Below are 16,533 nucleotides of genomic sequence, written 5' to 3' on the forward strand. Positions count from 1 at the left end.
AATTTAGGTGAATAAAATATTTTGGAACATTGGTCTTTGATTTTATTCAGTTATTGGTTAAATACTACATCTTTTAGTTATTCAGTGACAAAGGAAAAGAGCAACTTCTGCATATTGCCTGCAGCTAGTTTATCATTGTCTTAATGATAGAGCACTAGGGAGAGTATCTTCAGGAAATGTGAAGATAATGATGTGGTTAAAATGATACCATTCCAGGCCAAGAAGTTCTTGCACTGTTCACTGGGGATTTGAACACCATAAAAAAAGGCTTTGCTTTTTGGGCAGTTGAATTTTACCTGAAGATAACTGATGGCATCAGATATACAGAATCTGTTCCCAGAGGCCAGATAGGTTCTTGAGAAGACCTTTTTCCCAGTAGTCTCCAGTATTTGAGAAATGCAAGAGTATCTGTAGGTTTGTGTGAGCCTTGTCCTTCTCATTCTTGCACAAGAAGTGTAGAAATGCAGGATGACTGGCTGACAAGAAGTATACTTTACAGCATTTTACATTTACAGCAATAGCCAATGCAGCATTGCAAAAGCTGTGTCCTGCTGTCCACAGTTTAGTAGTTCTATGGCAAGGAATGGACATTAGTTGGAAAATAGCAGTCTGTAAAACAGATACTCCTTGAACAAAAAGCCTGTTTCCTTAAAAGTCACTGGCTGCTGGCCCAGTAATCTGAAGGACATGTTGTAAGTCTGGATAGGTTTTGTCAAATATAGATATAAATGGGAATGGAAGTCACCATTAAAGAAAAAAAAAACAAAAGGGCTGTTTGAAACACTGACTTTTTGAAATGTGTTGATGGCTTCCTTCATCATCTGACAAACAGAAGTAAACATCTGTGTTTCGGTATTTTAATTATATTTTCTTTTTTCGCCTAGAGTGGAGGAGATGTTTCTGCAGCTTAAAGAAGTGCATGAGAAGGTATTTTATATCAAGGAGTCTTTACTCTCCCTGGACAGCCAGCTAGGACATTTGCAAGACCTGTCTGCCTTGACAGTGGACATCCTGAAAGTGCTTTCAGCTGTAGACACCTTGCAGGTGGAAGAAGCCTTACTGGCTGACACAAAACATCGAACCTGTAGGAAGCTGCCCCATAGCTGGAGCAATGCACTCTATTCCAAGACCTTGAGCAGCCTGGAATGTTTGTATGACAAAAAATACCACTACTATAGCATGCCACCCTCCCTCTTACGGAGCTTGGTAAGGAGTCAGTGGCCATCAGAGTGCAAAGACCATGTATTGAGGACTGAGAGTAACAAGGTGGTAGAAGACAGCTCTCGAAAGATAGAAATAGAAAGTGACACACTCACTTCAGGAGTATCTTCTGAGACTAAGTCAACGCCTAGATATGGACAATTTTTGCTGGTGCCCCCTGACCATCAGGGAGGGTCTTTCTCTGAGGATGTCACCTTAAATTTGTCCTTTTTGAGCACTCCTGCCAAGTATGGGGACAATGCATTCAGAGATGAACTGCAAAGTAGCATTGTGGTGCAGCAAAACTTGCAGAGTGTCAGCCTGATTGGAAAAGAGCCAGAAGATTATCAATGGAGCCAGAGAGATTTTGTTATTCATTTGCCATCAGAAAAGACTAATGCCATAGAGGCTGATCATCCTCCTGGTCTCCAGCCATCGCTTGATATTGAAGAGAGTGCAGCACCTTCCTGTGATGACAGGGAAAAAACTGAAGGTGGTTATGTGAACTGGGGATTCTCTGAAGGTGATGAAAAAGGGGTTTTCAGCTCAGAATCAAGGAAGGCAGCCCTGTGCATACATTCCACCTACAACAGTGACTGCAATTGCACGGGTAGTCCTCCCAGGCATGTCGAGATAAGAGAATCAAAGTCCTTCTCCTACAACTCTGACAGGTCACATCACAGCAGCAGCACCTCTCAGAACAAGCTGAAACGCAGCACCTCCTTCTGGATTAGCCCACTCTGGAGGGACTGGAGTTTCTGCAGGAGCAACAGCTTACAGTCCCCTAAGAAAGAGAAAAGAGGGAAAACCTGCAAGGCCATAGATGGTAATTATAAAACACTACACCTGTACAGTATCTTTTACTGGGGAGCCCAAGACATTACAAAAATGTTTTGCTTGCACCCAGGAGGTACTAACTGCAGTTGAATGTAGTAGGAGAGAGTCCAGAGTTAATCCTTCACTTTCTTTGTGCTAGGTCTGAGTGTTGTAGGGAATTTCTGAAATATGCCTGGTATCCAAGCTGTACCACACTTGTGTGTCAGCCACCCTGATTCTCCCCATCTCATGGGATCCCTATGGCTGTGGCTACATATCTGGGGTGACAGATGGACTGTGCTTGCTCAGGAGAATTCTTCTGCCCTGGGTGTGCAATGCAAGAGTTACAGGAGCCAAAATAAATTACACAATCCCTAAGAGATACATTAACAGTTTCATAGGTCAGATGGATGCATGGAGAATTAAGAGATATACATTTTTATAGCCAGTTTAAAACCCTTCCTGTCCACCACCAAGTTTGCTTACCAACAGCTAAAATGTGGCAGATCCAGTTCTAAGTATGAGTAGTATGAGGTGATGGATAACCTTTGTTGTTTTATACCTTGTGATGGTGCACATCTTTGCACTGAACTCCATGAGTATTAGCTTTGGGTGTCACAAGTCTTTCTCAGCTTGCTTTGGAGATCTGCCAACTCTCAGTCTTATCAGATCTTCTCTTAGTAAACAAAAGCTCAGTAGTTTAATGGGGTTTTTTGACTCTTTCCCACAGAGTCTTTACGATCCAGTGAGCTACACCACAGTGAGGCAACAAAAGCAAAACAACAAAACAGAGACAGAAAGTCTGGGAGAGGAAAGAAGAATCAAAAACCTCTTCAGGTGCCGGTATGTGCAGGTGCAAGAGAATAACGTATCGCATAGCTGTGTTTTTCATTCAATTAGAGCAGTTCTGCAGTGTGGCTTAGTTGAAATTGTATACATTTAAAATGCTGCACACAAATTGGGGCGTCTTTTTTGTGTGTCTGGCTTTGGTTTAATTTCCCTTTTGTTTGAATGTGTGGGATTTCGGTTTTGAATGTGTTGAAGTCTATGGGCTTTGCTAGATAGTATACCAGGGCTGTTATTGATTTTACACAGAAAAGAACCAGTCCTTGCACTTTAGCTGTCAGGAGGACTTAGGGAGGCTTCATATGACCTGGGAGAGACTGAAGGAGTGGTGAGCCATATCCAGGCAGTGTTCAACTCTAAACAAGCAAACTAGGCCTCATAAAGTTGTCTCCTGCCTACAAGAGTCCCACAGTCTTTTCTCTGAATCCATCAAACATTTAGCGCATTTCAGACAGCATATTGATTCTGTCATATATATGGGGCAACTTTCATAACTATATGTGTGTGTACATATACAAAAACCTATTTATAGAGTTATAAAGAGATTCCTAGGATCTTTTTCAACTGGAAAGAGTTATCTCTGTTTAGTGAGATGAAAGCTGAAGACTGATTTGTTTACATAAGATGCTCAGGTCAGCAACAGATCTTAGACTTGAACTTTGAGACCTAATACCTCTGAAGGTATTCTGAGGAACTTCAAACTTTGTTTTAAAAAGCTGTAGTGCTAGATCTTTCATCAGTAGTATTTACTAGACAAAAGCAATATGTCTTCTGCAACTTGTAACAACAATGTGAAAATCTGTTTCTTTGTTGAGAGCAGTCATTGGCATTTCAGCTAGGCTCTGAAAGGCCACATCATAGGCTGTCAGAGGAACTGCAGAGGTGCTAGTCGTCCTATAAATCGAGTGCCATTTTGTCTGTGTCTTGCCAGGTGATTAGAGTGGATGATTGTCCCCAGAACACCCAAGTGAGCTCAGAGCCTGCAGAGATCAATGTCTGGGATGAGCAAGAGAAACACAGCAAGAACTGGCTCACTGTGTCTAATTTCAGTCAGCTAAGTATGTGATATTTTGCAGATGGTGAAATTCAGAACAGCTTTAAAAAAGAAGCAGTAAATAAAAATTCATAAATTCAAAGTGTTATCCACCACTTTCACCTCACGGCATAATTTTTACAGAATTAGACTTAGGTTGCAGACACACACAATTTGGTTATTTGCTGCGTCATTGTGGAGGCAAAAGGGACATAGGTTGGATAGAAGGTCAGTTAAAACTTTCCGGGAGTGCTGCCTGTCTTGTGTGGGAGATAGTAGAGTACTAATCCTCAGGAATAAGTGGGAAGCAAGGAGGATGATATCCTTGCCACCTCTCCTGAGGTGTCTTCTAAAGTGGCATGCTGGCTAATTGCAAAAATAAACTCTCGTGAATTTCTCCAGGCGCTTACACTCACAGGCAGTGCTGCGATACTGTATCTGCTGGCAGATCCTCTGCATGCATTATTCATTACTCATTGCTCGGAAACACATCCTCCAAAGGGAATAAATGAATTTTGTATTGTCTCTGTTGGAATGAAAAAGGAATGGCATTCTTACTCTTCTTTTAGTAATTCTCCAGCTCTTTCATTCTCAGAAATCCTTTGCATAGTTCATCTTATCTTTCAGTTTTGCTGTGATGCGGCTCACTGGCTTCATTCTGTGAGCTGCTGGGAGAAGCAACAGTGAATGCTGTGACTCAGCACAGCATGGTCTGAGAAGGGCTGCACTCCTCCAAAATCTGCTGACACAGAATGGGAACACTCTGTTTTAACCCTATGAAATTCTGTTATTTCTTTTATAGCCCATTACACGTTTGCTGGGGCAATAGGGTATATAAGTGTTTATTTTATTAGCACTGCATAGGTACTTAGTTTGCAGCAGTAGAGCTGTTCATCTACACACTGGAAATAGCTGACACCTGCTCTTTTGGCTAGGTTTGGAACGCCTCAGTTACATGCACCAGAAAATGAAAAATCAAGACATTGGTAGGCATACCATACCATTCTGTGATTACCTGAGGCATTCTCGAGAGGTAAGACCTAAGATTGCACATCCTATTCCATAGTTTTGGCTACGATGAGCCCAGGATAGCTCTACTGATGTCCCTGGACTTGCCACTGTAGGTTCTTTGTCATGAAATACCTCTTGAGAGACAAAGAACTTTTGTTGTCTGCTGGCACAGTGTATGTGTGTGAGTAAATGAATAATTTAACAGCTGTTAACACTCTATTAAGATTATTGAAGTAGGATATTAAATTATTGAATCATGGAGTAGTTCTGAGTATGAAGTTGGTTGGAAATGATGCATGTGTTGATGTTTAATTAGGCAATGAGTGAGCACACAGCTTGGTCTTGAACCTATAGGCAAAATTGGTTAACAGAGTGAAGTAAATTTTGGAAAGTTAGCTACACAGCTCTTAATCTATCACACAGAGATAGTTATTTCTTGCAAAATGGGAGTTAAGTATGATAATAATTGCAAAGTTTAGATTTCTTAACCACTGGCTTATAAGCACCGTATCTTATTATTTATCAGAATTAATTTGCAGCTCTATAATATAAAGGTCCTCTGCCTATGTAAATCAACATAGGCTCATAGACTTTGATGGGGCTAGATCAGTTTATATTTCCCGAAGACTAGGGGCAGGAATCTGGATTATAGAGACTTCTGTCTGTTTTAAAAAGGTGTAGCTAATGGAAGAAAACATATCTTTCAGTACATTGGGCGGGGGTATCTGAGAGGTATGAAAGGAAATTAACAAAGACTAAATTAAGAAAAGGAACTGTGAAGTAATCCTTCCCTCTTCCTTTTTCAACAGCACCCTTCCTTGCTTGTTTTACTTATAGCACTCTTGATTATTAAAATGGTGATCTTTAAAGCCTAGTTTATTTTTCACTGTGAATGCAATGAGTTACCTTTTTTTTTTTTTTAAGGAATAAAAGTAAACTAGGTGGTTCCAGATCTGCTGTTCTTAGTGCTGTAGGATTTGAATCCCAAATACCAGAAAAGAGAGTTGAATGTAAATTTTAAAAATGGCAGGTTTTCCTATGAAAGAGTGGAGAGAAAGAGAAATAGAAATAGAAATAAATTTACTGAATTTGTATTCTGTAAAACCTGAGCATGGAGTCTAAATCAATAAATCTTTGAAATGTGAAACATAGGGTCAGACAAACAAAATAAAGGTACACAGGAAAACTGTGTGAAGGGACCACGTAATCTGGTGCTTCAAAACTCATATTAAGATGTCTTGGGTAAAACTTAAGGGTGGGATTTTTAAAGTTCTCAGAAAAATTCCACTGATTACAGCAGGATTGGAGTGAGGCTGAAACTAGTCACTTCCAGTATGCCAACTTCAAATTATTTATTCTTTCAAGGTACAGCCTCAAATAGCCAGTGAGTCATTATGTGTCTCCTTAAGTCCTGTCTGGGTTATGAGAGTTTATATATATTGTTGAGATGTAGCAATGTTGCTGCATCTAACCATTCTGCTTGGAGTATGATATATTTTAAAGAAATGTATTTTTCCTAAAGTGGTACTTCTCAGATTTACCCATTGAACACCAGTGGTTCAGAAATCCCTCCTGATGGGTAGCAGGAAGCAAAGCAAGGGTGTGTGTAGGAAAGTTTTGGTTTTGTTAAAGATTTTTTCATCTGCAAAGCAAGCTATAAGGTGCAAATATAAGTGAAATAAAAAAATAATGAGTTAAGTGTCTGATAATATTCAAAGCTGAATTTTACTTAAGTTATCTTTAAACTTTGTCATCTTTGAACTTTTTGGGGGGAGCACTGTTTCTTTTGAGGATTGAAATCTGCCTGACTACTATTCAGAAAAATAATCCCATTTCTGACTAGCACATTAGGAAGACCTGGCTGGCCCAATTTTCCCTAATATGGCTGGAAGTTTAAAAGACTATTTGATTATTTCTTTAACTATAAGACCTGGAAACTATGTGATCTAAATATCACTGGAAAGCTGTTCAGTGTGTTACCTTCTTCTATTATAGAGGTTTAGGGTACATTTTATTTTCAGCCACTGTAAAACCTATCCCTACATTGTAATTTTCTAATATAAAGAGAGTTCTCTAATACTGTCCATATTAGAAAACCTTCAACATGCTTTTGTGAGTGTATTGAGATATAGGTGGGTACCTGAGTGTTTTATTCAAATTTATAGAGACAGCATGGAGAACTGTAATGTAAGAAAATTAGTTCCATTTTAGTGTAGGTATGGCAGTGCTGTGACTCAGTGCCTGTCAGTGTCATTATTCATGCTAACAATAAGCGTATCAACAAGTGTTTTCAAGATTGTACCTTTTTGAGTGCAGTGTGTATATGACAGTGATGTGCAGATTTTACCAGTAAAAGTACCTCTTTTCTTTACAGGATTTGAGTAATAGCATATTTGGAACCACCAAGAAAAGTAATGTGAACAGGAACTCCTCGTATGTATTATTAGTGTATTAAGATATTCATCACATGCTTTTAGAAAGAGAGTGGTACACTTTCTGCAGGTTTCCACTTCAGTCCTGCAATATACTTAGGATGAGAAATTTATGTGAAATGAAGAGTTAAGGCAATTCAGTCTGTTTAAGTTTCTTTAAATGAAGCCTGATTAATGGAGATAAAGGAGATCCATTTAAACAAAGTGTATAATTTTAGGTGGAATAGACACCCCTTTTTATTCTAACAATAATCAAATTTTCTAATTCAATCACAAAGATCACCATAACATCTTTAATTAGCCATTATTCCAATCTAGTGAGCATGAAAAGTTGCATTTGCTTTTGCTGTGCGAATTGCTTGTTTCCTTTTTTAATAACTAAAATGCTAGCAGCTCCTGAAAGCTTCTCTTATTCTCTGATTAATCTTTTTCATACTGAGTCTGCACATTTACAAAATATTTAGTTTGGTTTTCTTAATGGGTGTTCAATAGTTATTAAGCTTTGATTATACTTAGTGAAAGTATAACGATTTCAAAAGTATTTTCAATTTTATTGTGTATTTTTTGATTTTTTTTTTTCCAGCTTGATTGATCATTATCTTAATACTGGGGGTATTTTTTCCACATGCAGTGCTGTCTCTATGTTCCTTTTCCTTTTCTTTCTTATTTTCATCAATTTCTTTTATACCTCTCTTACTTAGTAACACTGTGGATATAGTAAATAAAAGACACTAGAAAGCTGTCACACCCCATATGATTTCACTATGGGAAGACGAAAAAAGATACCATGTTTTTTACCCATCCCGTGGTTGGTTGGGGTGTTTGTTTGTTTGTTTGTTTTTACCCAGTCATTTATAGGCAGTAGGCAAACTGCGTACTTACCAGCAGGACTTACAGGTCATTGAGTGGCCTGATTCTGTCACTTCGTCTGTCGTCTTCAGTGGGATCTTTCTGGTCTGTGAGGTGAATCATATCTGCTGTCTGCTGTAACAAAGACTGCTTTATCATTAATGCTGATGCTGTAGTCTTTCTGCAGCCTTGTTAATCCAAAGGACCATCAGTTTTAAAAGTCTGTTTTTGTGCAAGCAACGGTAATGGCATATGTAGCTCTGAATACATCTCAGCATTGATTGAAAAATGAACACTTGTGTATATGATTGAAATTGTCTTTAAGTGATACTGTTATTGCAGTGTAAACGATATGAATAGTGGTGCAGAATTGTAAGAGCAGCTCAACATAAAGCAGACAAAGAAATATGCAGGAAAATGTGGCTATTCATCAGTAACTGAAGATTATTTGTTGATTGTTGCAATGAACAAAGTTGTGCTGAGGGTTACTTTGTTTTATGATTGCTGATCAAACTGTTGTGAATTTTGCCTTCACATAGATCACATCTCCATATATGTACCAGTGGTAACTTAATGACAGAAATTTTGGAGTAAAATATCAAATGTTTACTTTTAAACAGGTTGAGATCTTCAGAGGAAACTGGCAGTAAGTTTTTGGTTGCTTGTCACTCATTTTAATTCCTCTCTGCAAATCTCACTCTGACAATTCTGAAGTACAAAATCCAAAAGGAGGTTAATTTACTATAGTTGGAGGGTTACAGGAAAATATTCAGTTATTGTTTCATATGTTAGTTATTAATTTGTACTTTAAAGTGAAAGATTTTTTTTACGAGGACATGTTTTCCTCATGATAACTGCAAAATCTTAAAAAGATCTATTTTCATTCTAGTCTGCCCAGTAATGTTGTCCTTTTCAGGAGAAGGAAATTCTTAAATATGATGGTCCTGCTTTCATCCCTGGCAGTCTAAGAGACCTCCTGATTTAAAGCAGGCTGGATACCTGGGGATAGATTGTGATGTAAAATTTTTAATGTATGCCTATTTTTCAAGTTGGAGTTTGGTGTAATTCCTCTGTTTGTGTGGTTTCCCTGAAATTATGAATTCAGTGAAGGTTTGAATTTGTTATGAAATGGCCAATGAAGAAATTCAAGGTTATAGCAGGGAATGACTTTGTTCCACTAGAGTGCTAGTTAACTTCACTTGTATTTGTTGCCTTTTAGTCTATCTTACAGTTTTCCTGACATGCCACTTAGCTGTAAGAGGCTGAGCAGCTGGGCATCTATCTCTTTTTGAGGCTAGCTGTGACACAGAAATGAGTTGCTTTTAGACTTATCTCCTCTTCGAGCACTGCTCTTTCTGGGTCTGGCTTTGCACAAAACGCTGCAGTGCTGAAGCACACTGCTGCAAGTGTAGTGAATTGTGGGGCTACTCTCTAGAGCGCACCACGGCTTTGATTAAAATCCGGTTTTCCCATTCTCAAAAGGAATGACTTAGTCACCATTCCCCTTTTCATATTTGTTGTTTTACAACATATGAAATGTAATGAAACTAGTTGGGTCCAGCAAGAAACAGAGCAAAAGGGACCTTGAATCACCAAATGCACTCAGTGGAAATGCTGGCCCTTCTGCCAACTTCTATCTGTGTTTTTTATTTAAGATCTCTTTTGCTAGGAAAGGGAATATAAGCAAATAAAATACATCAAGAAGAAAAGTGTAATGTTCAAATATTTTGATGAAGATTCAGTTTTGATTATCTCATTTTTCAGAATTAAAAGTAGTACAGTAAACATATTTTCTGAAATAATCTGGCATTTTGGAGGATTGTTTTCCAATAGAAAAAAAGTTATTTCATCTAACTAATAGAAACATGCTCATTAATCTTGGTTTTATTAAAAAGACTTTTTATAAAACAGATTTTTGGACCAAATTTGATCTGGCTGTGCCTGCTGAATATGTAACCACAGAACTTGTTGTCTGTTTATACTTTAACAGCATTTTAGATGCTGTGGGTTAATGTGACAGTATTATTATAACATTGGTGTAATAGTATAGTTAATGGAATGCTTAATGACTGGGGAAGGAGTTGGAAAAATCATGCCTTTGGGAGGCTGTGAAGCATGATGGACAGCAAAGTGCTTTTAATATCCCAGAGGTGTAATTGGCTTAGAGAAGCTATATGTCCTTGAGGTTAATATCCCAAGTTTCCCACCATTTCCCTGAACAAATAAGTCATCTGGCTGTATTACGTTGATGACTGAAATCTTCCAGTATACTGTACATAATAATGTAGTTAAAGCCTATTAGTGATTCTCCTCTTTAGAATGCTGAGACAGTAATTCTGATTAATCTGTTTCATGACAAACTCTGGGATGGAAGGAATTAAAAATTCATGCATTTATCTCTGCTATAATAATTAACGTAATGACCCTTTAAACGTTATTTCAGATATCTTTGCCTGCTTGAAAACATCTCAAGATCTGCATCATCACTACTCAGGTAAGCAGGAGGCACCAGAATGATAGCTGAGTAATTTAACAAATTAAAAAGATCATTAGTTCTTCCCCTGTCATCCTCTGTGATTTTCATTTTGAGGAGTTGCATGATTGCCCACTGCTAAGAAGGTTCTGTATTAATTCATACCTAACACTCCAGTGAGGAAATTATGAATTGTTTTCTTGCTGCTAATTGCTCCATTCCCAGTATTTCTGGCAAATTCAGAGCAGAAGGTAGATAATCGCTTTCAAAATATCAGTGGAAACAACGAATAGAGCTCCAATTCCTTGGGGGGGCAGAGGAGGCACTCATTTGTTTATAGCTGTCACTGCCCCTCACACTTCCCACATCCTCCTTTGTACTTTCTGGAATTGGTTTCTTCAGTTAATTGGTCCTGTACTACTTAATCTGTGTTTATATACCTATGAACTCCTGGAAAGCTGGCAGAGAATACATCATTTGAATACTAATTACCCGCAGCCCTGTCTTTTCCTGAGCTGAGCACACACAGATTCCCTTTCCCACATGGCTGGGATGACGTTTTTTCCTGGAGGAAAGTGGAGCAGCGCATGCTGGTAGGTGTCCCAGCTGCCCACGGGACTTGACCTCCTGTAATGGGCAGCTGAGGATGACACCGGGGGCATGGGCAGCCTCCAGAAGTTCAACAAAACTACATGATTTTCACTGGGAATAGCACCTCCTGGTTTGTCATCAGTGTACAGGAGTAATTTCTCTGACAACTTGGCATTGTTGCAGTGGTTAATTTGGCTCTTGTCAGGCATGCTATTTGAGATTGGGTAGGACTTTTTAGCACTGATGGGAGCACTTTCCTTTATGAATTGACAAATGTGTCGAGAGGTTTCCCCTGTAGGTTTTCTTTCTTCAGGAGGATCACAATAGAATTTAGCCAACTAAGCCCCAAAGCTTGATTCTAAAATCCTGCACCATATACTGCTTATGCATTATTTTTGCTATCATGTTGTGCAGGCAAATACAGTTCTGCTTCTCTGCACACTCAAAAAACCTTGAGTTTTGACCCAAGTTCAGCAGTTGGTGGAAGTCCACTTCACATTGCTTCTCAAGGCTCTAGAGTGGGTGCTGGCAGAGGTCTGGCAGCTCCCCTGTTCACATCCTTGTGCCTGCTATGCACTGATTTTGTGACTAGAGCATGTTCCTGCTGAGGCATCAAGGGAGGACCCTGGTTTTTCAGTCCATGCTCTAAAACAGTTCAGGCATGTTAACCAATGCCTGTTAAATTCGGAATATGTAAACAAATCTTGAAGTGGAGTCTGAAATGCAGATCTTCTCAAATGAGGACCCTAATTCATAGATTGACTTGTTATGGGTTTCCTTTGCGCTGTCCTTCTGGGCTAAATAAACTCTAATTAATTTCTGCTCAGAGAAGTAATCTTAAAAAGAAGGACAGATGGTGTCCAAGTTCTGGAAGAGTCTGCCATCAGGGCTTTTTGCTTGCTCTGCAGAGAAACACAGCTCTGCTGTGGTTCACTCTCTGCTTTGGAAGCTACTTTTGTCTTCAGGCATTGAATAGGGAAATTAGGCAGGCAGCACTGTAGCTGTCTGAGTTGCCTTCTTGTTCTAGTCTTACTCTCTTTGTGGCTTACTTCACACTTCTCTCCCCCTTCCTGACAACTGAGTCATTGTGAGTACAAATCCATAAATATTTATTTGGCGCTCTGAAGTTTTGAAGGTGTTTGCCTGAGAAATAAGCTGCCAATTAAGGAGATATAATAATGTTACTGACGTTGTTTGGCAAGGAGCCCAGATGAAGAAACACTGCTCTGTGCAGGGCAAGCTTGGATTTTCCTGTGATGCCTTGCTAAATGCCCAGGTGCTTCTGAGCCTGACAAGACAGGCAGTGAGTGCAGCTGGGGCCAATGCATCGCATTGGCACAGTATGAATGTTGTTGTACTGGCGGGAGGAGGAAGTAGCGGCAGTCCTTGGTGGATGGAGGAGGATGAAGATTTAGCAGAAGCAGGTCTTCACGCCAGAGTGCAAGGGGCTTGTCCCAGAGAGCCTGTATCCTTGGAAGGAGGGAATCAATGCACAGGGGACAGAGTGGCAGCTCATGCTTGTGAGATACCATGGGCCTGCAAAGCGGGGTTGCTGACTGGGTAGAATGGTGATCAGATCTGACATAGGATCACACTGCAGCCTCTTTGGCTTTGTACACTACAGTAAAGTGCTGCCAGATGTTTCTGAAACTCAGCCAGCTTGTTGTTTATTCAGAATAGTAGTGAAATCTATGTTGTTTGCAGCTGTTGAAAGAAACAACTTGATGAGACTTGCTCAGACTATACCATTTACACCAGTGCAGCTCTTTGGTGAGTACCAGCTTCCTGCTTATGTTTTTTGCTTTATAAATAGTCGTTGCATTATCTTTTTAAAGGCTGTGTTTGAGAAATTTCCTTGGATTAATTTCAGCAATTCTTCTTTTCTAAAAGAGAAGAACCAGGATAGAATTGTAGTCATGCAGTAGTTTAGGGGCTTTTGGAGGTCAGCTGGTGAAAATCCTTCTGTGGCCAAGTCAGATCAGGCTGCTGAGGGCCTGTCCGGTTGCATTTTGAATATGTCTATAAATGGAGATTCCTCAGCTTCACTGGACAACCTCTTCCAGTGTTTGACTGACTTTATTGTGGACCTAGTATTTTTTGCAGTATTTGTTGGGGGTTCCTTTGCTGTAGCTTTTATCTGTTGGTATTTATGTGATTACTGTCAACCAAAGTGGTGAGCCTAACTCCATCTTCTCTATACCTATCATTAGGATAGCTGAAGACAGCAAAAAGATTCCCCTTAACCTTAATACCTGCATGCTCTCTCTCTCTCTCTCTCTCTCTCTCTCATGTATATATATGTATAGGATATCCCATCCAGAAAAAAAACAAGTATTGCTTGAAAGAGCACTATTCCTGTACCTGGTACAGAAAACTTGTAGTATAGTAAGGAAAAAGAACTGTGCTATAACTGAAGAGTGGTAGAGAATAATAAATAAATTGTTTGGAAGAGTTGTGAAATTAGTCTGCAGTATTGGCTTACAGCAGCAGAAGCTCTGCCTCTAGACACATAAGATCTAGGTGCCTTCTTTTCAATGGGCAGAATATTTTGTCTCACAGCAACTAATTGCTGATACTTGCAGTATCATAGGATTTCTTGGGACCAGATTGCTGCAGATAATTAATATAGCTATAAGCATATTGAACATTCTAATCTTTGAAGCTCCCAGGAGACACCTTTCTAGGTATTAAATTGTCAAAAGATAATAAAATGAAGATTTAATGTAAGATTAAAAAATGCGTCTAGTTATAGTATCTTTATTCAAGTGTCTGTCTTCTATGTAAGACACTGACTTTTCCATTGCTTTATTTTAAATTAAAATGTGTGCAGATTGTGGCGTTCGACAGTATCTACATTTGTGCTAACTGGTGAAGGTAGGCTTGGGAGCAGGGACATAATCTACTCCTCTGAATCCAGTTTGTCCTTCCTTATGCCATTCTTTGTCATTTTTCGGATGTAGTTACCTCATCACACTTGCCAGTGAAAACCTATTTCTTATGAATTAACATTGCAATAATGTGAGTTGCAAGAAGGAAAGCCACGTTTAAAAAATCAGTCCACTTTTCTGTTAGTTTACAAATGATGGCAACAGAAAGGCATCTTGCTTACACTGCAAGAGAGGAATTCTTTTACGACCACATAGGGAAACAGAGTGTGACTGAGTTAAAGCTCACTAGGTTTGTTCTGCTTTCAGAAAACTGTAATTAGCAGGAGCAGAACATCTGAGATTTTGTGCAGTACAAATAACATTGGAATTTCTAGGAAAAAGACAAATCTTAGTTTAAAACACCAAAACTGTAAACTTCCTGTTAATCTGCTTTAGCTTGTTCTCCTAGGATTCCTTTCTCCAAGGAAAGTCATGTCCTTTTCAATCTAATTTCCCTGTCTCATCGTAGCCAAGTTACCACTTTTAAAACAACTCAGCTGTTTGCGTCTAAAGGTGGCACTCTCCAGCCCTTTAATTTTGTAGTCAATAACTATTACAAGCTGTGTGTGTTTGTATGCCTTGTTTATTTGGTGGGGTGTTTGTTTGTTTGTTTGTTTGTTAAGCATAGTTACAAGGAAAATACTGTGAGTGTTCCATGGATCTTGATTAACTTAAAACCAATGTTACTAAAAATTCCCCTTCTGCATCAGTGCATAAACAGGAGAGCCACACTCAGGGCATTTAAAACTTGTACACTGGAGATAAAATGGTAACCCTTGAAAAATATGTACTTTTAAAGCTCAACCATCTTTAAGTACTTAAAAAACTGTGGCAAGTGAGACTGATATTCTGGTCTATATAAGTCAATGAGCTTTGCTTGTGTGGAAGTGTCCAGGATGTCTTAAATTTATCTCTCTTTAGAGGCTTAATACAAGCTACTTGGAGTACTTACATTATCACAGTAGATCTGAAGCAGAATGTATGTAGTAAGTCGTGTAAGTTTAGGCTGGTGAAGTTTTCACACAGATGAACAGTAATGACAAAAAAGCTCTCTTTTAAAGTGTGGCTTACAAAGGTGTGTAAAGTGGTATGTTATTTTAAGTCACCAAATCAAAATGCAGTTCTCTCCTGTTTCTGCAATGTGTGGCTTCTGCTAACAAAACTTCCTTTTATTTAAGCTGGAGAGGAAGTTACGGTTTATCGGCTAGAAGAAAGTTCACCTATGAACCTTGATAAAAGCATGTCTTCCTGGTCCCAGCGTGGTATGGCTGCAATGATCCAAGTCCTGTCACGGGAGGAGATGGATGGGGGTCTGCGGAGGGCCATGAAGGTCATTTGTACTTGGTCTGAGAATGATGTATTAAAGCTGGGACAAGTATTTATTGTGAAGTCTTTTCTGCCAGAGGTGGTTCAGACTTGGCAAAAGATCTTTCATGATGGCACAGTGTTACACCTCTGCCTGAGGGTGAGTTCAGACCTGAAGGTATGCTGACTGGTCTAGCCTGACGTGCCTTAAGTGTTATACTGCTTGCATGTGAATGTCTTCAGCATTGTTGACATGCAATTTGATGTTATCTTTTGGAAAGGAAAAAGGTTTTGAGGAAGATATATCTCCCATTTGTAAACAGTATACAGTCAGGTGTTTGTTTTGGGTAATTCATGGCACCTTTCCTCATGAAGAAGAAAGTGATGTTTATAACATTATTTTCTTCAGGAGATCCAACAGCAAAGGGCTGCCCAGAAGTTAATCTATACCTTCAATCAAGTGAAGCCTCATACTATTCCCTATACTCCAAGGTAAAATCACTGTCTTTCAAGTATTAGGTGTCAAAGGTTTCTCTTTTCAGCTGTGTCCCAGGTCTAGTGCAACCTCCTTTTCCATAGCAGGTTGAAATAGCTGCTGCTTAGACAGTCTAATGATAGTTAATCAACTTTTCAAGAGGAAAGGTAGGGAGCTTTGCACTTTGTCTTAATAGCTACATGTGATGGCAAAATTAGCTTCTTCATAAAGCTGTTCCTTAGACGTAAGCAAGAATTGCCTTTTATACAATTAACATAAGGCAATTTGATATAGCTTATTTACAGTGGGCTGGTGTAAATCAGGTTATGTTGTTTGTCCATAAACTGTACTTTCTTGTCATGTGCTTCGTTTTGAGAGTTATCAAACTGAGAAATCCTTTGTGCTATCTACCATTTGGTACCTCCTGCTGTTCAAAATGCTCCAGCTAGGGAAGTCATGGCCTCCTTTTTGATATATTTGTTTTGCATCATGTTGTGTGCTGACTGTGAGGATGTTCATTACCCTGCCAGCTCCTGATAGACAGCATTTGTATCTACAGGTTCTTGGAAGTTTTC

The 16,533-nt window shown here is 39.1% G+C and overlaps 1 protein-coding gene across 1 annotated transcript in view; it reads left to right on the forward strand.

The window, feature by feature from the left end:
• The window catches only part of TRPM6 (transient receptor potential cation channel subfamily M member 6), a 93,661-nt gene that overhangs the window by 64,317 nt on the left and 12,811 nt on the right, over window positions 1-16,533 (forward strand). Inside the window, exons 26-36 of the mRNA XM_075020815.1 lie at window positions 885-2,026; window positions 2,747-2,859; window positions 3,794-3,920; window positions 4,831-4,928; window positions 7,281-7,339; window positions 8,808-8,833; window positions 10,631-10,681; window positions 12,956-13,021; window positions 15,357-15,643; window positions 15,893-15,975; window positions 16,518-16,527. Of these exons, the coding sequence (XP_074876916.1) occupies window positions 885-2,026; window positions 2,747-2,859; window positions 3,794-3,920; window positions 4,831-4,928; window positions 7,281-7,339; window positions 8,808-8,833; window positions 10,631-10,681; window positions 12,956-13,021; window positions 15,357-15,643; window positions 15,893-15,975; window positions 16,518-16,527 (2,062 nt within the window). The remainder of the gene's footprint in view (window positions 1-884; window positions 2,027-2,746; window positions 2,860-3,793; window positions 3,921-4,830; window positions 4,929-7,280; window positions 7,340-8,807; window positions 8,834-10,630; window positions 10,682-12,955; window positions 13,022-15,356; window positions 15,644-15,892; window positions 15,976-16,517; window positions 16,528-16,533) is intronic.

This window comes from Buteo buteo, chromosome Z (assembly GCF_964188355.1).
Source record: "Buteo buteo chromosome Z, bButBut1.hap1.1, whole genome shotgun sequence".
In the NCBI taxonomy this organism is placed as follows: Eukaryota; Metazoa; Chordata; class Aves; order Accipitriformes; family Accipitridae; genus Buteo; species Buteo buteo.